Source organism: Mizuhopecten yessoensis, unplaced genomic scaffold (genome assembly GCF_002113885.1).
Source record: "Mizuhopecten yessoensis strain PY_sf001 unplaced genomic scaffold, ASM211388v2 scaffold9399, whole genome shotgun sequence".
Taxonomy (NCBI): domain Eukaryota; kingdom Metazoa; phylum Mollusca; class Bivalvia; order Pectinida; family Pectinidae; genus Mizuhopecten; species Mizuhopecten yessoensis.
In genome coordinates this window covers 347,859-369,959 of record NW_018408028.1, presented here as the reverse complement: position 1 = coordinate 369,959, position 22,101 = coordinate 347,859, and the positions used below count along the sequence as shown (strand labels likewise).

The following is a 22,101-nucleotide window of genomic DNA, read 5'->3' as shown; positions in this document are numbered from 1 at the left end:
ATTGAAAACATTAGTCAGACAGATATGACCGCAACAATAAATTTATAGTCGTTGTTTACTTATAACTGTTACCTATAGTTGTCTACACATACTCTGTGTTACTACCATCACCACGTATTGGTAGTCGTTGTTACCTATAATTGTCTACACATACTCTGTGTTACTACCATCACCACGTATTGGTAGTCGTTGTTTACCTTTAGTTGTCTACACAGATTCTGTGTAACTACCATCACCACGTATTGGTAGTCGTTGTTACCTATAGTTGTCTACACATACTCTGTGTTACCACCATCAACACGTATTGGTAGTCATCGTTACCTATAGTTGTCTACACAGACTCTGTATTACAACCACCACCACGTATTGGTAGTCGTTGTTACCTATAGTTGTCTACACAGACTCTGTGTTACCACCATCACCACGTATCGGTAGTCGTTGTTACCTATAGCTGTCTACACAGACTCTGTGTTACTACCATCACCACGTATTGGTAGTCGTTGTTACCTATAGTTGTCTACACAGACTCTGTGTTACTACCATCACCACGTATTGGTAGTCGTTGTTATCTATAATTGTCTACACAGACTCTGTGTTACTACCATTACCACGTATTGGTAGTCGTTGTTATCTATAGTTGTCTACACAGACTCTGTGTTACCACCATCACCACGTATCGGTAGTCGTTGTTACCTATAGCTGTCTACACAGGCTCTGTGTTACTACCATCACCACGTATTGGTAGTCGTTGTTTACCTATAGTTGTCTTCACAGACTCTGTGTTACTACCATCACCACGTACTGGTAGTCGTTGTTATCTATAATTGTCTACACAGACTCTGTGTTACTACCATCACCGCGTATTGGTAGTCGTTGTTACCTATAGTTGTCTACCCAGACTCTGTGTTACTACCATCACCACGTATTGGTAGTCATTGGTTCCTATAGCTGTCTACACAGACTCTGTGTTACTACCATCACCACGTATTGGTAGTCGTTGTTTCCCTATAGTTGTCTACACAGACTCTGTGTTCCCACCATCACCACGTATTGGTAGTCATTGTTTCCTATAGCTGTCTACACAGACTCTGTGTTACTACCATTACCACGTATTGGTAGTCGTTGTTACCTATAATTGTCTAAACAGACTCTGTGTTACTACCATCACCACGTATTGATAGTCGTTGTTAACTATAGTTGTCTACACAGACTCTGTGTTACTACCTGTGTTACTACCATCACCACGTATTGGTAGTCGTTGTTAACCTATAGTTGTCTACACAGACTCTGCGTTCCCACCATCACCACGTATTGGTAGTCGTTGTTACCTATATTTGTCTACACAGACTCTGTGTTACTACCATCACCACGTATTGATAGTCGTTGTTAACTATAGTTGTCTACACAGACTCTGTGTTACTGCCATCACCACGTATTGGTAGTCGTTGTTACCAATAGTTGTCTACACAGACTCTGTGTTACTACCATCACCACGTATTGGTAGTCGTTGTTACCTATAGTTGTCTACACAGACTCTGTGTTACTACCATCACCACGTATTGGTAGTCGTTGTTACCTATAGTTGTCTACACAGACTCTGTGTTACTACCATCACCACGTATTGGTAGTCGTTGTTACCTATAGTTGTCTACACAGACTCTGTGTTACTACCATCACCACGTATTGGTAGTCGTTGTTACCTATAGTTGTCTACACAGACTCTGTGTTACTACCATCACCACGTATTGGTAGTCGTTGTTACCTATAGTTGTCTACACAGACTCTGTGTTACTACCATCACCACGTATTGGTAGTCGTTGTTACCTATAGTTGTCTACACAGACTCTGTGTTACTACCATCACCACGTATTGGTAGTCGTTGTTACCTATAGTTGTCTACACAGACTCTGTGTTACTACCATCACCACGTATTGGTAGTCGTTGTTACCTATAGTTGTCTACACAGACTCTGTGTTACTACCATCACCACGTATTGGTAGTCGTTGTTACCTATAGTTGTCTACACAGACTCTGTGTTACTACCATCACCACGTATTGGTAGTCGTTGTTACCTATAGTTGTCTACACAGACTCTGTGTTACTACCATCACCACGTATTGGTAGTCGTTGTTACCTATAGTTGTCTACACAGACTCTGTGTTACTACCATCACCACGTATTGGTAGTCGTTGTTACCTATAGTTGTCTACACAGACTCTGTGTTACTACCATCACCACGTATTGGTAGTCGTTGTTACCTATAGTTGTCTACACAGACTCTGTGTTACTACCATCACCACGTATTGGTAGTCGTTGTTACCTATAGTTGTCTACACAGACTCTGTGTTACTACCATCACCACGTATTGGTAGTCGTTGTTACCTATAGTTGTCTACACAGACTCTGTGTTACTACCATCACCACGTATTGGTAGTCGTTGTTACCTATAGTTGTCTACACAGACTCTGTGTTACTACCATCACCACGTATTGGTAGTCGTTGTTACCTATAGTTGTCTACACAGACTCTGTGTTACTACCATCACCACGTATTGGTAGTCGTTGTTACCTATAGTTGTCTACACAGACTCTGTGTTACTACCATCACCACGTATTGGTAGTCGTTGTTACCTATAGTTGTCTACACAGACTCTGTGTTACTACCATCACCACGTATTGGTAGTCGTTGTTACCTATAGTTGTCTACACAGACTCTGTGTTACTACCATCACCACGTATTGGTAGTCGTTGTTACCTATAGTTGTCTACACAGACTCTGTGTTACTACCATCACCACGTATTGGTAGTCGTTGTTACCTATAGTTGTCTACACAGACTCTGTGTTACTACCATCACCACGTATTGGTAGTCGTTGTTACCTATAGTTGTCTACACAGACTCTGTGTTACTACCATCACCACGTATTGGTAGTCGTTGTTACCTATAGTTGTCTACACAGACTCTGTGTTACTACCATCACCACGTATTGGTAGTCGTTGTTACCTATAGTTGTCTACACAGACTCTGTGTTACTACCATCACCACGTATTGGTAGTCGTTGTTACCTATAGTTGTCTACACAGACTCTGTGTTACTACCATCACCACGTATTGGTAGTCGTTGTTACCTATAGTTGTCTACACAGACTCTGTGTTACTACCATCACCACGTATTGGTAGTCGTTGTTACCTATAGTTGTCTACACAGACTCTGTGTTACTACCATCACCACGTATTGGTAGTCGTTGTTACCTATAGTTGTCTACACAGACTCTGTGTTACTACCATCACCACGTATTGGTAGTCGTTGTTACCTATAGTTGTCTACACAGACTCTGTGTTACTACCATCACCACGTATTGGTAGTCGTTGTTACCTATAGTTGTCTACACAGACTCTGTGTTACTACCATCACCACGTATTGGTAGTCGTTGTTACCTATAGTTGTCTACACAGACTCTGTGTTACTACCATCACCACGTATTGGTAGTCGTTGTTACCTATAGTTGTCTACACAGACTCTGTGTTACTACCATCACCACGTATTGGTAGTCGTTGTTACCTATAGTTGTCTACACAGACTCTGTGTTACTACCATCACCACGTATTGGTAGTCGTTGTTACCTATAGTTGTCTACACAGACTCTGTGTTACTACCATCACCACGTATTGGTAGTCGTTGTTACCTATAGTTGTCTACACAGACTCTGTGTTACTACCATCACCACGTATTGGTAGTCGTTGTTACCTATAGTTGTCTACACAGACTCTGTGTTACTACCATCACCACGTATTGGTAGTCGTTGTTACCTATAGTTGTCTACACAGACTCTGTGTTACTACCATCACCACGTATTGGTAGTCGTTGTTTACCTATAGTTGTCTACACAGACTCTGTGTTACCACCATCACCACGTATTGGTAGTCGTTGTTTACCTTTAGTTGTCTACACAGATTCTGTGTTACCACCATCACCATGTATTGGTAGTCGTTGTTACCTATAGTTGTCTACACAGACTTTGTGTTACTACCATGACCACGTATTGGTAGTCGTTGTTTAAATATAGTTGTCTACACAGACTCTGTGTTACTACCATCACCACGTATTGGTTGTCGTTGCTACCTATAGTCTACACAGACTCTGTGTTACCACCATCACCACGTATTGGTAGTCGTTGTTACCTATAGTTGTCTACACAGACTCTGTGTTACTACCATCACCACGTATTGGTTGTCGTTGCTACCTATAGTTGTTTTAACCGCTATTTATGGATTCGGACGTAGGTGTTTTTTCTGGACTTACTACACCTCTCTATCATTTCCCAGAACTACTATCTTTATTTGACGTCAAAATTGAATGAGAATATGGCACCTTAGTGTTTTATGTAGAGGTCGATGACTTCTATGAGGGGCACATCTTAACAGTTGTACATTTGTTCGTTGAGTTAGAATTTCACCCCTTCGTTAGACTCTTGAACCAATCATTGATGTCACTATTGTTAACGTCTGATCCTTGTGAAACTTATACAATTTTGCCACTTTTTTTAAATACAATGTAGTACATTATTAAGATCGATCTAACAGCCTTTTTCACAATGTTATCAAATAGCAGCAAACGAATGAACAGTCGAGTATGAATTTCTCCTGACAACGTTTTAAAACTATTCAAGCAAGCACAATGTACCTTGACCATTTGACTTTTTACAAGTCACTTTACGGTAGACTACCTTGCCCATTTGACTTTTTAAAAGTCACTTTACGGTAGACTACCTTGACCATTTGACTTTTTACAAGTCACTTTACGGTAGACGATCTACTAACTAGTTTATCGTCTTACCAAATTAACGTTTGCGTTAATATTTCGTACGGGGTTATATATACTAGAGTATATTACAGAAGCTGAACTTTAAGCCTTAACCAATCATTGAACTGGCTACCTTAACCATGGTCTTTCTTGTGAAACTTTTACTATGTGGCTACAGACCAGCATTGACGTCACACGTGTGTAGACGTGGCACGCTGTGTTTGTTGTACCATCCAGCACAGAAAACACGCATTGAGCGAAACACACATACGGATGTAGCGATCGATTTCATTGTCATTTCACTACGGCTCCCCAGTGCAGTTTGTGTTAATTTTGCATATGTTTACGACTAGTGGATTTTTCTCGCTGGTCGTTGGCCACTGGCGCTGTGCTATAGAATGACCACCCACATACTCTATGTACTTTCTTCCTTCTTCGACGTTTCTTCCTATTTTAAAGTGAACTATTACTCCAGCGTCATGATCCAGGCTTCTTTGCCAGGTTGTAAGCATTCCTGTATTCTAGGTGTCGGGTTATTTCTGTGGGTCGTTGACGCGGTTGGTTTCTCTCAGTCAGTGAGGTTATTTTATATATTATATCTTATCTATGCTAGGTTATTGAGGTCAGTTTATTTCTCTTTGTGCTTCTGTCTTGGAAATTACAGGTAGATTATTTCTACGATTTAATTCTCTACTCCTTCTTCCGTACGGTCCTAAGATTTGATACGTTTTCTGTCTTAATCTTGAACTTTGTCAGAGAAATCTGGAAAAATAGAAAATAAAAAAAACAGGGCAAAAAAAAAAAAAAAAAAAAAAAATGCAAAATCATGAATCCCACAAATAGCGGAGACGAAAACCGGATGCTTATGAGAAATAATAGTTTGTTTGCACTACGTGTGGCTCCTGTCATGATGTGGTCAGATCCGGGAGAGAATTTAGGTCACCAAGTATCTGGGACACATCTAAGACACAGATTATCGTGACAGACATAACAATGGCATTGTTGGAAACCAAGGTCGTGATGAAGACCTTTGCATTTCTTCAGCGTAGATTGAAGACTTTCATGTAGGTAACCCTTGCTTCGCTAAACTTCGTTTTTCTAGGTCGAGGCTCTGGAACAGTGAATCAACTGTTAACATCGTAAATAGTGGAAAATTCTTATATGGTTTTACGAAGGAAAATACATTTTACAATCGTCTTCACATAAAGACTCTGCAAATTATTGGTGAAATAAAATTGATCATAAGTTGTGATGTTTTACGTAGGTGTAGCAGATGACGGTTTGCCCTGTGTAGCGTCCAAAACGATTTCTACTAGGCGTCGCCACAGGTAATCGGTAAAAGCACAATACACATGGTCTACTTTAAACGAAGAAACTGCACTAAATGGTTTGTTCAAATATTTTGTACTAAAAAAAACATACGTTAGTGATGTCTACATATACGGAAACGATTAGTACTATTTACATAGTAACCTCACCACATCTGACTAGCAGAGAACAATCAAGGGAATACATTCTGGATGGACAAAGTTAGAAATAACATGGACAGTTTCTGCACTTGTCAAGGTAGATTGACAAGTTGTCGTATTGTTCATGAGCGTTCTTCCGTTAGGATCAGTACCTAGTAACCGGAGTGTAGTAAATGATGTGTTTCTTTCACAATGGTTCTGTGTTTAGAGTCAATTATCTGTCTCATTGATAATATTCATGGTGCTGTTTGAATTATTGAAAATCAGAATGGTTAATGGCTGCATCATCAAAGTGCTTGTCCAATCAGATTATCCTAAGAGGATCAGGTCGAACTTAGGATGGTTATTTGGTAATGTTTGCTGAAACAGGGGGAAGAAGCTTTAATACAAACGGCTCGCAGAGGATCAAGGGACGAAACTGAGGCTCACAGAGGATCAAGGGACGTAACTGAGGCTCACATAGTATCAAGGGACGTAACTGAGGCTCACATAGGATCAAGGGACGTAACTGAGGCTCACAGAGGAGCAAAGGGATGTAACTAAGACTCATAGAGGATCAAGGGACGTAATTGAGGATCACAGTGGATCAAGGGGCGTAACTGGAGCTTATAGAGGAGCATAGGAAAATAGCAACAATTCAAACTCACGGGGGAGTAAAGGAAATAACAATAACGTAGGTTCAGAGAGAACAATTAATATACGACATAATAAGAAGCGTTCGAGAAGATATGCACCATGTCCATCATCAGATTTCCTGACATAATAATGTAGCGGACTGGACTGGGTCGATAGTCGGCGACCAGGTAGCTCAATTGGTAGAGCATCCGTCTATAGTTCGGAGGGTTCCGGGTTCGAACCCCGGTCTGGCCGTGCATTTTCCTCTCCTGTTACAATACTTCCTATGGCAGGTGACTTATTACGCCAATTGAAATAAGGATTTTAAAAGAATAATCGGCAGAAATTGATAATAATTGAAAGAAAAGAATTACGTGACGTGCCGGTGAACAGAGAATAGATAGTATTCATGTTTCATCAATAAAACAAGTCGAGATTATGGAAATTTTGAAATGTTCCCCGAAAACAGTTTACTTCACATATACCACATAACATATTTCAATGTCGTATCAGAAGCTGTTTCAGTCGAACAGGTTCTGAATCACCTTAATTTATGGTGGCACTGTCTTAAATCACCAAACTGACAGACCTACCCCACTGAACACAGGAATCAATGTTTAACATACGCGTGTTACCTTCATTGGGTGACCATGGTTACGGAGAAAGAACCTCGAATGTTACTCAGAGTATAATAGTTCTTGCCCCCTGTCTTCACACCCCCTCACCTCTCTATCTTTAAATCCTGCATTATTCACCGTTTCTGGGGATGACAGTGGAGCTCATTGACTATCGATCTTTTTCTCACCTTTCTCACACACCTTTTGTATGCCCGTTTCGTTTCGCTATATATCTATTTTTGTCGTGACTCTGTCTCCGCCCCCTCCTCCAGGTGTGTTTCCTATTTTTTGTTTCCTCACCTTCATCACATGTTGGAGTTTATCGTCTCTGCCACTGTTTCCACTTCCAATATGTTTCCTATTGTTTTCAGACTCTCGTCTTATCTTTCTTGCTTCCTCGCCTTTCTTTCTCCCGTTGCTCCCTCGCCTTTCTTTCTCCCGTTGTTCCCTCGCCTTTTTTCTCCCGTTTTCCCCTCGCCTTTCTTTCTCCCGTTGATCCCTCGCCTTTCTTTCTCCCGTTTTTCCCTCGCCTTTCTTTCTCCCGTTTATCCCTCGCCTTTCTTTCTCCCGTTGTTCCCTCGCCTTTTTTCTCCCGTTGTTCCCTTGACTTTCTTTCTCCCGTTTTTCCCTCGCCTTTCTTTCTCCCGTTGATCCCTTGCCATTCTTTCTCCCGTTGATCCCTCGCCATTCTTTCTCCCGGTGTTCCCTCGCCTTTCTTTCTCCCGTTGATCCCTCGCCTTTCTTTCTCCCGTTGATCCCTCGCTTTTCTTTCTCCCGTTTTTCCCTCGCCTTTCTTTCTCCCGTTTATCCCTCGCCATTCTTTCTCCCGTTGATCCCTCGCCTTTCTTTCTCCCGTTGTTCCCTTGACTTTCTTTCTTCCGTTTTTCCCTCGTCTTTCTTTCTCCCGTTGATCCCTCGCCTTTCTTTTTCCCGTTGATCCCTCGCATTTCTTTCTTCCGTTGTTCCCTCGCCTTTCTTTCTCCCGTTGTTTCCTCGCCTTTCTTTCTCCCGTTGTTCCCTCGCCTTTCTTTCGTCATTCCTTGATTTATGTCTGTCTTTGTTCTCTCGCCTTTTTTCTTCATTTTCGATATATGTCTCTCGTTATTTATTCGTTTTTATGTCTTCATTCCCGATTTGTGTCGCTCGTTTACTCCTCATCTTTCTGTCTTCATTCACTATTTAAGTCTCCAGTTGTTCATTTGCCTTTCTTTCTTCATTCACGAATTACGTCTCTCGTTTTTTCCTTCGCCTTTCTTGTGTTCGCCTGCCTCAATCACAGTACATATCCACCGTTCAGTGGAAAACTGGTGCTTACTGACATTTCACTCATCGACTGGCTAGTGGTGATTTTAAATAACAGATCGTGAACGCATGAAGAATAGGATCAATATGTCGCTTTATTACACGATTAAAACAGCCTCGTAAAACAGCCCTACGCTAGTGAAACACTTCACGGACTGAGTGGAAGCTCCGCTCGGCACACAAACAAACGGCATAAACGACCACCGGAAATTAGCTAGAACAACTAAAACGTTAATAGTTATTACATAAGATCAGAAAAAGAAATTCCGGATAAAGAGAATGTTTAAGGGGTTGCTAGGGAACTCTATTTACATGGGATATAAACTTGTATTTATGATATCTAATTATCGGATATATTCAATAAGTGGCACAGCCAATTAAAAAATGCCACGGTCTCCGAGACTTTAAGTGTCGGTGTAACGTATTGACACGAGACAGTTATCATTTTCTGTTTCTCGAGGTTATTTTCTATTTTGTGACGTCATTTTTGATTGGTGACCACAAAATTAATATATATAACGGTCAAATAGTTATCTAGAGAGTACACTGTGATAAGTGTCTGGCATCAAAAGCATTTTCTCATTCTAAGGTTTATATCTGACAGAATACGCCAAACTACATTCGTTTTGTTAAACCATTGGTTTCTTCTTAATGTATACATTAATATAGTATTTTGTTCAATTTTTAATTTGAGTGTGGTATAAAAATTCAAATACTTACATAAACAATGCCTAAGTTAAAAAGATTAAAGATGGCGTCATTATCACAGAACGCCTAATACCATCACCCCGTCACCCCTGTTACCGAGAGGGGTATCAGGATTGTGGTCTTCGAGATGGTCGACCCCGCAAGAACACATGAGCATCCAAAAATGACTTGGAATCAAAATAAGTCATCAGCGTTGGCCGAGTTCCTTACACTAATCAACTGTGTGTATTACGCGGGAAAATACTGACCTATCGAAGACATATACAACAGGGCATCATACTTAATACTTCAGTTAATCCACCCCTTTGTGTTATTACCATGTGCTTGTTCATAGAATATCATGATAATAAACTGACCGGTTTAGTATACCTCTATTTCTTACACTCCTTAAAGAAATTATTGTGGAGGAGTTCGGTACGTGCGCATCACACTGAACTGTCTCCAACCACCGACCGACGTCAATATACGATTACTTACCTCAGTTTATTGTTTCATCATATTGAGTCCCATAGATTTCTAAAATCTAAATGATAGACCAGTTTATATCTATTAATTACTATCTAAAGGTAATGAGTCGTTGGTTTGTTATTATGTTAGACATCTCTGTAGATATATCAGTAAAGTTTGATTGTTTACCTTTAGTGTGGGCTACTGTCATTGTGTGTTTGTAAGACAAAGCCCAAAACCTCAAATCATGAAGACACTTTGCACTACCACTTACTGAAATATGTATCATGCTTCGTTTAATTTCAAATTGCTTCATTGACACTTTCCCCTTGTTTGCTTATTTCATTAAACAAAAACATAAATACATGTATAAACCTTAAGGAATGTTATTATGTCTTTGATATTTGAAAGATTGCCTCAGTGGTGCTGTATAAAATTATACTTACTATTGTGCAATAAATAGCTCATTTGAGCAAACAGTGGCTCTATGTGGCCATTTTGTCGTCTATTGTACTGGGGGTAACGATTGTTTCTCTCTTCATTGCAGGTGATCGCCGTGGTTTCAGTTTTCTTCATTGTGGTTTCAATACTATCCTTCTGTCTAAAAACTCATCCGGAGATGCGAGTTCCGGTCTTGCGCAACGCAACCTCAAATGCGTCAGACGGCAACTTGACATGGCGCCTGGAAAAACGGAAAACAGAGCCACACGAAGCATTCTTCTATATAGAGTGTGCGAGTAATGCCTGGTTCACGTTTGAAATTATCATTCGTCTAATAGTTGCTCCAAATAAGCTGGATTTTCTCAAAGCACCGGTGAATATAATAGATATAATAGCCACGCTTTCATTTTATCTGGACTTTCTATTAACAAGTCTAAAACAGGAGAGCGACATTCTGGAGTTTTTTAGTATTATCCGTATTATGCGGCTGTGCAAATTGACTAGACACTCGGCGGGCTTGAAGATTCTCATCCATACGTTCAAGGCTAGCGCCAAGGAGCTGATTCTTTTGATTTTCTTCCTCGTCTTAGGTATCGTGATCTTCGCGGCTCTCATATTCTATGCCGAGAGAATCCAGTACAATCCTGAAAATGACTTCACCAGTATCCCTGTTGGACTTTGGTGGGCTATTGTTACAATGACTACCGTAGGGTACGGGGATATGGCGCCTAAGACCTATGTTGGCATGTTTGTGGGAGCACTATGCGCCCTCATGGGCGTACTAACGATCGCCCTTCCCGTTCCCGTCATTGTCAGTAACTTTGCCCTCTTCTATTCCCATACGCAAGCGCGCTCTAAATTGCCGAAAAAGCGAAGAAGAGTGTTACCTGTAGAAGCGTTGCGCCCAAAAGGTCCCAAGGCGGCGGGGATGCCCGGGGGGCAGGGACCGACCAATAGGCGCATGAACGCCATCAAACAGAATCACCCAGGGGCGCTGAATACAAAAATTAGCCGAATAGGTAAGTATCCGTAGTTACAGTATACTTGATATAACAGAACAATATAAATAATCATGTTTGAAATTTATGTAATATTTCTGATAACCTTGTAGGTTTATTGATTCGAAGATGGACGTTTTACCCTTGTATTATAACATTTACGTAGAATGCATAAGAATATCGGGGTTAATTGACTATTTTGCTTATTTTGTTAGCTTTAATTAGTTTGAATGAGGCTATTATCCATAGGACCGCCTTATGTTGTATAAAATGGATGATAATAAATAGGTTCTATATGTGTAGTTTAGATTTAACATTACGTATGCTCTGGGCATCTGTAGACATACGTATAGAGCCGGGTTAATTGATCTGTTATTGATTTGTATATACTGTACTTATATGTTGATAAACCATTGTGTTTAAATAGTTTATAAATGAACTAGTGATATGTTTGTTGATGCAATGACAAAAAGATTCTGATAGCGTTTATCACTGCAAACTATATCAACACGGTAGCAACTTGTATATAAGCACAGACATATTATCATATAGCATCTTTAGAGTATTATATATATAGCCCGGTCATTGTGGACGCCATATTTGGTTACACTATATTTATATATATATATATATGTATGTATTATGTGATGCAGCATTGTCACTGATTGCATGTAGAAATTTACACAAAGTCTTCTTTTCAGAAATCATAAACTACACCTGGACCATTTCATTATTTTTTTATCCATCACATTCATCTTGAATAATTATCATATCAACATAAGTGAACGTGTCCCTGCGTTCCATACTTATATATCATATAAAACATTAACTTTGGTATCCAACATATGATTATATCATATGTTGATAATCTGCGGCGCGTCCAACCTCATCAGTCCGATTAAGATCGATGAATCACTTCAAACATTCATATGCTTGAAATTTACATTACTTCCGGTATTCAGTGCGCATCCTCAGAACCCTTGATGTTGACGTAGACATAGAGCCAATTTTTTTTTTATCTTTATTGCTACATGTTCCTGTTTATTTAGCAGAGTCAGGCGAGTTTTCTGTGTCCGTAAGCCCTCTCTTTCACTTTCACTCGTAATCAGTATTTTTTCTTGCCTTCAATGAAATGTTGAACATTTAATACATGTAATACAAAAATAGAACAAAACAATGCAACTTCGTCATCTTGCTAAAAAAAATGGTTTTAAATTTATATATACCATATGGTAATGATAACTTCAAACTTAAAATTATAAAATCGATGTTAAAATATCAAAAGAAACGTACAAATGTGGGGATATTTAATTCATAGAACCGGTATTGGGTGCCAGAAGCTGGTGATGATTTGAACTCAGTCGAAAGGCCATGATATCCCCGCTCTTCTTATTCAAAAAAGGAAAATTAAACTGATACTTTCACTTAGTAATTCACCAGCTTCACAAAATGATTCTCAGTATGCAAATATCACAATTACTCATTTATCAGAACAATCTACTTATGCATAGAAATACTGAAGACATACAGGAATGCGTACAACTGTTCAGTCAATCACTCACATGTAATCAATTACCACGTGAGAACGTGCATATATATTGAGCACAATATGGCCATGTTGGAACATTACCAGTAGTCTTGCTATTTGTATTTTCTATACGAAACACCAACGAAAATACACAGGTATTGCTTGATCTATGTCCTTAAACTTGACATTCCTTTGATATTCACGAAAAAATATAAACCGGAAGTTCGGTTGTCGAAAAATATAAACCGGAAGTTTGGTGGTTGTCGATACAGAAAACTCTGCTTGGCGACGTTTTGTTGCAAATACATGTTGTTGGATAATGTAAATCACTCTTATTTTTCCCTTAAGCCCAAGGGGGTGCTATCCAGGAAATGTTTCCTTTCCGTAGTAAGTTATCTTTATGTGTAGCGCATGAGCACTAGAGGTAGTCAAGGCAACATGCTATGCATGTTCATGGGTTCATGTATATATTATGTGTGCTGGAGGCAGGTTGCCATGGAAACACGTTTTGTATTGAACACCACCCTCACCTAAGAATCCGTGCACATACCAACCATATATCTCATTCTATTATGTATTGTATTATATTTTAGTACTAGTAGATACAGCTTATGACCAATAATCCGCTTCCGTTGGCGCATGTGCTGTATTGGTTTTGGTAGTAAACAGAGAGAAGTAGATGAACTTAGATCACGTTCTAGTAACCGCGCATGCCCCCGTTATATCGCCTCGTGTTTGTCCAATGAAAAGAGCTGGCATGAAATGACGTCATTCTGCCCTGATTGTTTGTACACCATTTCTGTAGAATTGAAGCTGTAGATTAACTTTATCGTCCATGCATCCTCATCCGTTTACCATGCTATATATAGCCACATCAACCATTTTGTTTTGTCTCATATAACAGTCAACTTCTCATCGCTTCATGACGTCACCATTACGTCACATGCTCCTCACAAAGGCAGCTTGTAGAATGCATAACAAGGACACGGGAGATGAAGGAAGTTTCTTATTTGCTGTTTGTTTTATGCAAGTTTGAATAATTGGAAATTTGATCGGATTTAATATAGTAGTATGTAAGCATTAGGTCGTCAGTGCTATCTACGTCACTTTGATAACGTTAACATACTCTTCGTTTTCGTCTGCCTATCACGTTCATACATTCATTATGATGATAAACAATGCTCGTGATTTATTTCTGTAGCGAACATAACACAAAAAATGGCACGTTTACGATTTTCTTACAATGCAGTTTTACATGAATCTGCCCACGTAATATCTGTTACCAATAATTACTGTCACGAATTCTAAACTCTAAAAGATTTCCTTTTTAAAGAAGTCGAGGCACAATTTGTTAAACTTCCATTTTTAATCAAGATTTTTGTAAGTATTTATCACTTGCAGTTGTTGCTGTGGAGAAAATACATATCAATTACCACAAGGAATGAAATACTATAAGAAAGACATAGAAATCAATTACATGTTTATATCAAGCCTGCATAGACTGATAACTAGTTGATTTCTCCGACAATTTATATCTATGCACAAATACTGCAGTATAATGTAATACGCCAACACGCCTAGTAAGAGGGATCAATACTACCAAATAGGTAGTTGTATGTTAATTATTTTGACCAATCAAATGCCGGTAATCGATATTCCGCGACAGCTGTATCGATTGTAGGCTGTGCGTCAAGCATGGCGTGTTTCGGGTTTGTTATGCGGCCAAAAACGTGATGATCGGGGAAATATAAGGGGCCAAACCGCGGTACACACACAAAGTTCGCGGGTTATCTAGTGGGGCATGCGCAGTCATTGTGTACCTTGAAGCTATATTGCATCTATCTAGTTTCAAATATGAGAACGAGTCCGTTTCTGTGTAACAATGTCGATGTTGAGTGACGCTAGGTTAGGTTATAAAGGGAAACACAGCTATGCTTAAGGATTAAGATAGGATACATAGACCAAAAGAATAAGGATTAGATAGCTATGCTACAGGAATATTTTCATAAGTAGAGAAAGATATTTCATATTTATAATACAGGAAATAGAAATACTGCAAACGACTCAAATCTTCGTCGACTACTAGTTACATGGAGTGCCACATGCGGGGCAAGTATATATACTTGTCTTTCGGATTCGCGTAACTCCTTTTAAGCCAACAATAAACATCTATGCTGCTTGTAGATTTAAATCATACGAAAACTTAAACCAATTCAACATTTTAAATTCAACAGAGTGACAGTATTTCACTGGCTCCAATTTAGGGTACAAACACTGCCTTTTTTTTGGAAAAAAAATATGACTTATAAATATATAAAATTCCGTTAACATTCAGTGACTTATAAACGAATGCCTTTAAACACGACATTTGATTTGTATAAAATATGTGTTATTCATTCAGAAAGAATAAGAGAACGTCTTTGAACAAGTGGAAAAGTCAGCTTATATGTCATGACCTAGACCCTTTATACCAACGTGTATTTACCGGATCTTTTAATTCGTTCTATAGGTTACTCAGAAAGTGTCCGTTATTCACACGGTTCAGTCAAAACGTATTTCTATGAAAGTTTGTCTCATTATGGTCATTTGTGATGCAAGTGTTTAGAAATTAAAAACCAATAAAACTCTTCAAAATTTATTCCAATGTCCTTCAGGTTATTACACATCACAGTCGGGACAGGTAATCGCATGAATTACTTATTATCCCCACACCACAGTTGGGACAGGTAATCACATGAATTACTTATTATCGCCTCACTCAACAGTCGGGTCAGGAAATCACATGAATTACTTATTATCGCCACACTCAGCAGTCGGGTCAGGTAATCAAATGAATTACTTATTATCCTCACACTCAAAAGTCGGGTCAGGTAATCACATGGATTACTTATTATCCCCACACAACAGTCGGGACAGGTAATCACATGAATTACTTATTATCCCCACACAACAGTCGGGTCAGGTAATCACATGAATTACTTATTAACCCCACACAACAGTCGGGTCAGGTAATCACATGCATTACTTATTATCACAACAAACAACAGTCGGGACAGGTAATCACATGAATTACTTATTATCCCCTCACAACAGTCGGGTCAGGTAATCACATGGATTACTTATTATACCCACACAAAACAGTCGGGTCAGGTAATCACATGGATTACTTATTATCCCCACACAACAGTCGGGACAGGTAATCACATGAGTTACGTATTATCCCCACACCACATTCGGGACAGGTAATCACATGGATTACTTATTATCCCCACACAACAGTCGGGGCAGGTAATCACATGAATTACTTATTATCCCCACACCACAGTCGGGTCAGGTAATCACATGGATAACTTATTATCCCCACACAACAGTCCGGTCAGGTGATCACATGGATTACTTATTATCCCCACACAACAGTCGGGTCAGGTAATCCCATGAATTACTTATTATCCCCACACCACAGTCGGGTCAGGTAATCACATGGATTTCTTATTATCCCCACACAACACTCGGGTCAGGTAATCACATGAATTACTTATTATCCCACACCACAGTCGGGGCAGGGAATCACATGAATTACTTATTATCCCCACACACAACAGTCGGGTCAGGTAATCACATGAATTACTTATTATCCCCACACCACAGTCGGGTCAGGTAATCACATGGATAACTTATTATCCCCACACAACAGTCCGGTCAGGTAATCACATGGATTACTTATTATCCCCACACAACAGTCGGGCCAGGTAATCACATGAATTACTTATTATCCCCACACCACAGTCGGGTCAGGTAATCACATGGATAACTTATTATCCCCACACAACAGTCCGGTCAGCTAATCACATGGATTACTTATTATCCCCACACAACAGTCGGGGCAGGTAATCACATGAATTACTTATTATCCCCACACAACAGTCCGGTCAGGTAATCACATGGATTTCTTATTATCCCCACACAACAGTCGGGTCAGGGAATCACATGAATTACTTATTATCCCCACACAACAGTCGGGTCAGGTAATCACATAGATTACTTCTTATCCCCACACAACAGTCGGGTCAGGTAATCATATGGATTACTTATTATCCCCACACAACAGTCCGGTCAGGTAATCACATGGATTACTTAGTATCCCCACACAACAGTCGGGTCAGGTAATCACATGAATTACTTATTATCCCCACACAACAGTCGGGACAGGTAATCATATGGATTACTTATTATCCCCACACAACAGTCAGGACAGGTAATCACATGGATTACTTATTATCCCCACACACAACAGTCGGGTAATCACATGAATTACTTATTATCCCCACACACAACAGTCAGGTCAGGTAATCACATAGATTACTTATTATCCCACACACAACAGTCGGGTACGGTTTAATAGGCACGTTTTCGATTTCGTCGCCTTCCCACATACGTTTCGGAAAACTCTGATCATGGATTTTTCATTATTTTGACCTTTACTTTTCACAGATGAACCCTAAATAGACGAAATAGCCATATAATTTTGCAAATAAATATTTCATTTGTTTTTTTCATTGACTTGATAAATTATAAAATAGTAGCTTCCTAATTTCGTATACTTGCTGACTATTGTGTGTATATGAACAGACAACGGTCGACATAATGAAGCGTCCGGTAGAAGCAGTACTGATATATCGGACCTGTTTGTTGGAATCGGTTCAACAGGTCCATTTAGAAGATGATGGGTATAATACATTAAGTATATAGCCGCAAAGCTGAACACGTCTTCGCCAACACGACCAGGCAAGGTCACGTGTCTGTAGCTGCTTATTAGCATAACACGAGCTATACAATCAATCAATTATCAGATGAAAGATGATAACGATAAAAACGTCTTGGCTAAGAGTAAGCACAGATTAAAATATGGTATACGTCATGATATTATATATATATTTTTTAAATGAATATAAACATTTTTACCTGAGGCTCATTGCCTCGTAAACGTGCAACATATTATGTTATTAAGTGCACATTTTTATGGGAAATACCTACTTTTTTTGGGAAATAGACATCTCATGTTTTAGTTATGATATTATAAATAAACACCAAAAGTACGATATCTTTGAAACTTGTTTGAGTCAATGTAGAAACCCATTTTTAAGCATTTACTGTACATCTTGTGACCAAACGTCTCGTAAGTGGTACTGAACATTAAAGGAGTGAAATCCATTTACAGGGATCAGTTATAGAACATTGTATCTAACAGTATTGTATTCAAAATGGATATCATTAAGAACATTGTATTTAACGCTGATCTGATTTAAAACATCGTATATACATGGGCCTGTTTTAGAACATTGTTTTTAACAGAATTGTCTACAAAACGGATCTCATTTAGATCAATTTTGGAACATTGTACTTTATATGAAACGGTTTTAAAGCATTGTAGTAAACATATATACATTTTAGAACAGTGTATATTTAGGACAACACGAAAACAAATTAAGATGATCTGACGTCACGCCGCGTGAGGTTATTAAACACGGTAAAATTGACTGGGAAATCTGTACAAGTTGGGGAAAGTAAATAACGTTTCTTTTGTTATGTAAATTAGAACATCACTAGGTAATAAATGTAACTTTTTGTAGGAGGTATTTTTTCATATTTTTTTCAAATCTAAGCTTGTACGCATGCTTGATTTTAAACTGGAACAGGGCGATGTTTTACATTTATGGAATGGCTAGATAATAATGGTGAAGGATTTGCTCATTTAGCCCGGAAAGACAAGCGAACTTGTGCCATGGCGTAGCGTCTATTCGTCAATCCTCCGTTGTTGGTCCGGGGTCAACAACTTTATTAACAGACTTCTAGACCAGAATAGTTAAAGGGGATGGCATATTAAGCAACGTTGTATCTAAAGGGTTAGAACCTAAGTATAGTTGAAAGGATTTTGACATTATTTGGTTAGATTTCTTTGATTCTTTTGAAAGGATTTGAAAAACTTTAGGATGTAGCGTCTCTGTGCCAAAGAAATGCAATGTTTATACGTAAATGCAAGTGTTGCCCCTTGTGGACAGAGAACGGAACATATTAAAGTAAACGAGGGTAGATCTGTAAAAGACACTATACCTTCTAATCTTTCAGGAAAGGGTATCCTTGGAGGGAAGAGAGTCAAATTGTATTGACGTGGGGTTGGTTGTTGTGAGTTTAACGTCCTATCAACAGCTAAGGTCATTTAAGGACGTTCGATGGGCTGTGTTGCTCTCCATTAAAATTAGTTAAAACATGTTTCCGTCTCCCACTTCAGTTTGTTCAGTTTTAACGCGTAAAAGTTAACCTAAATATGTTATTCAAAATGCTATTTTGCGAGATGGTGTTAAATCCACGATGGCTACGTGAATATCTAATTGATGGAGGTCGTTTTTTAGGTCACCTGAGCTTTAGCTCAAGTGACCTATTGCTATCCGTTTTCGTCCGTCGTCGTCCGTCGTCCGTTAACATTTTACATTTCAAACTTAAAGTCAAGTTCTGCTGGGCCGATTGAACTGAAAGTTGGTAGGAATGATCGCCTCATGGTCCTGACAAAGTGTTGTTATTTTTCGGGTCGATCAGAAATCCAATATGGCCGCCACGGCCGCCATTTTGAAAACCTATTTCAAACTTAAAGTCAAGTTCTGCTGGACCGATTGAACTGAAAGTTGGTAGGAATGATCGCCTCATGGTCCTGACAAAGTGTTGTTATTTTTCGGGTCGATCAGAAATCCAATATGGCCGCCACGGCCGCCATTTTGAAAACCTATTTCAAACTTAAAGTCAAGTTCTGCTGGACCGATTGAACTGAAAGTTGGTAGGAATGATCGCCTCATGGTCCTGACAAAGTGTTGTTATTTTTCGGGTCGATCAGAAATCCAATATGGCCGCCACGGCCGCCATTTTGAAAACCTATTTCAAACTTAAAGTCAAGTTCTGCTGGACCGATTGAACTTAAAGTTTGTAGGAATGATCGGCTCATGGTCCTGACAAAGTGTTGTTATTTTTCGGGTCGTTCAGAAATCCAATATGGCCGCCACGGCCGCCATTTTGAAAAACTATTTCAAACTTAAAGTCAAGTTCTGCTAGGCCGATTGAACTGAAACTTTGCAGGAATGATTGACTGATGGTCCTGACAAAGTGTTGTTATTTTTCGGGTCAATCAGAAATACAATTTGGCTGCCATGGCCGCTATTTTACTACTAAGTTCTAATAGGCCGATCTCACTTAAAATTGGTCTAGGAATGATCAGCTCATGGTCCTGACAAAGTTAAGTTAACATTATACTATTGTTTACTCAAATTGGTACATATTTCAACAACAAAAATAAATATTGTAGGACTCAGGTGACCGTTAAGGCCCATGGGCCTCTTGTTTTTTTTATTGATTCGAGGTAAGCGGAAACATTTCAAAATTATTTCGGGATCAGACAACCAATTAAGGTGAGCGATACTGGACCGATGGGACCCTTGTTCTTGTAATGTTTGACTGATGTGTGTGGAGAAGAGGCCAACTATTTTAATGTTATTTATGTAACAGTAGTTTGATATTGAAAGAACTTATGTTAAACTTTGATATTCAACATATGAAAAGTATAGATTCATACTATAATGTAACAGATCGGTGCTTTTTACGCCACAGGTGTAAGTATATTAATTCATTTTGTCTATGAAATTATATCAAATATTTGTAGAAAATATATCAAACATTTGTATATGAATATATCAATATGTTCTTTTATTAAAATAATTTACATTTAAATGTTAAAGAATAAATACTTCTCATTAAATGGATACTATGATTATAATTATTATTAACACTTCAACACTTAGTTAAAGTATATCTGCTGGATTTAACCCTTTGCTCGTTGAAGTGAATTATATGTCCCCCTCAGTGTGTGCGGGCAGACTAGATAAAGCTTCTATAACTCTTGGTATAAAATCTCATATTCGCGATTCGTGTGTTTCACTATTATTACTAGGAATGAAACGTGTGCGTTCCGCTATTATTCATTATTCGTTCTTTTATACAGGCCCGTATCATTACGGATACTTAGGTACAGTATGATGGGTAATGTTCTCCATTTTGTAATGCAGGAACATTCGTCACGAGGTAACTCACGCGGTGTAGTCATGGCCCGAGATTTGGCGAAGCGGTGCTGTTTGTCGAGGCACGCTACATACCATTGCATTGAAACTTCCCAAATATTGATTTAACCATATGAAATACATTTCTGAATTACGGAAAATCGATAATCATATCAAAAGGGCTTCACCGCCATCTTGTGTTCGTATCGTATGTATTTGATAAAGATCAGCCATTCATACGTTTTACAACGAACAAATCTGTGAAATTCATTTAACCGTCCATATTGTATCAAATCTCGTCGCCATTGACCTAAGCCGTGACCTGTGAAAACGATACGAGTATTTGTACTATACATATAAACACTCTCTTTTTGTGTATATCTTGAATTTTCCTAGAGCATATTTACTTGGAATTATTATTCTTTTGAACCTTGAATTAGGCATGTCTTATGAGGTATCGTGTTTTTCTGCGAAACGGGAATGATGAATTGTGTAGCCAATGATTTTAACAGTCATCCATGCATACAGTTCCCTGAATTGCTTCTTCCGGGTTGTAGATTTTCTGTGGCCTTTTCCTATGGCTCGACTTTTTCAGGAGACCTCGCTGAATGGCCGCGCATATTTAACATGACACGGAATATCTGCGTTAGCTTCACAATCCTATACTTCATTCAAACCATACGAATTATCATGACCTAAGTCATGCTTCTCTATACCGATGTGTACTAGAATACTTACTTTTGTAACAACGTTCTTTACAGATGTCTATTTCTATGATTTTGTATCAGGCTAAACAGGTACTGAAATACTTCAAACGATGAAATCTTTGCGAAAATAAACACGTTTTTATAAGGATTAGCAATAACTGTATTGGTCAATTCTTTAACCTCCAATAAAGGTATATATGATACTGCATGTCGAATCTTTTTGACATAATATCTAAAAACATGTTTGAATTACTAAGTTATAGCTATGTCATATCTAGTCGGCTCACTGATTTGTAGTGAAAACTAACGTTCCCCAGTGTGTAGTTAATTTGACGAAAAGACGAAAACAAAAAACAAACTTAACAAAA

General features: G+C 38.8%; 1 protein-coding gene and 1 non-coding gene across 11 annotated transcripts in view; both read left to right on the top strand.

The window, feature by feature from the left end:
• Positions 1-22,101, top strand: part of LOC110458020 (potassium voltage-gated channel protein Shaw-like) — a 154,543-nt gene that overhangs the window by 121,472 nt on the left and 10,970 nt on the right. For 7 of the 10 annotated variants that reach the window (XM_021509557.1, XM_021509560.1, XM_021509551.1 and 4 more), the window contains 2 exons: positions 10,508-11,420; positions 13,276-13,314. In XM_021509557.1, coding sequence (XP_021365232.1) covers positions 10,508-11,420; positions 13,276-13,314 — 952 coding nt within the window. Of the gene's footprint in view, positions 1-10,507; positions 11,421-13,275; positions 13,315-20,971; positions 20,996-22,101 lie in introns of all 10 variants that reach the window. The other 3 variants (XM_021509561.1, XM_021509558.1, XM_021509559.1) reach the window with 2 other exon arrangements.
• On the top strand, positions 7,069-7,141 carry Trnay-aua. The gene has a single exon. It is a non-coding gene; the product is annotated as a tRNA-Tyr (tRNA).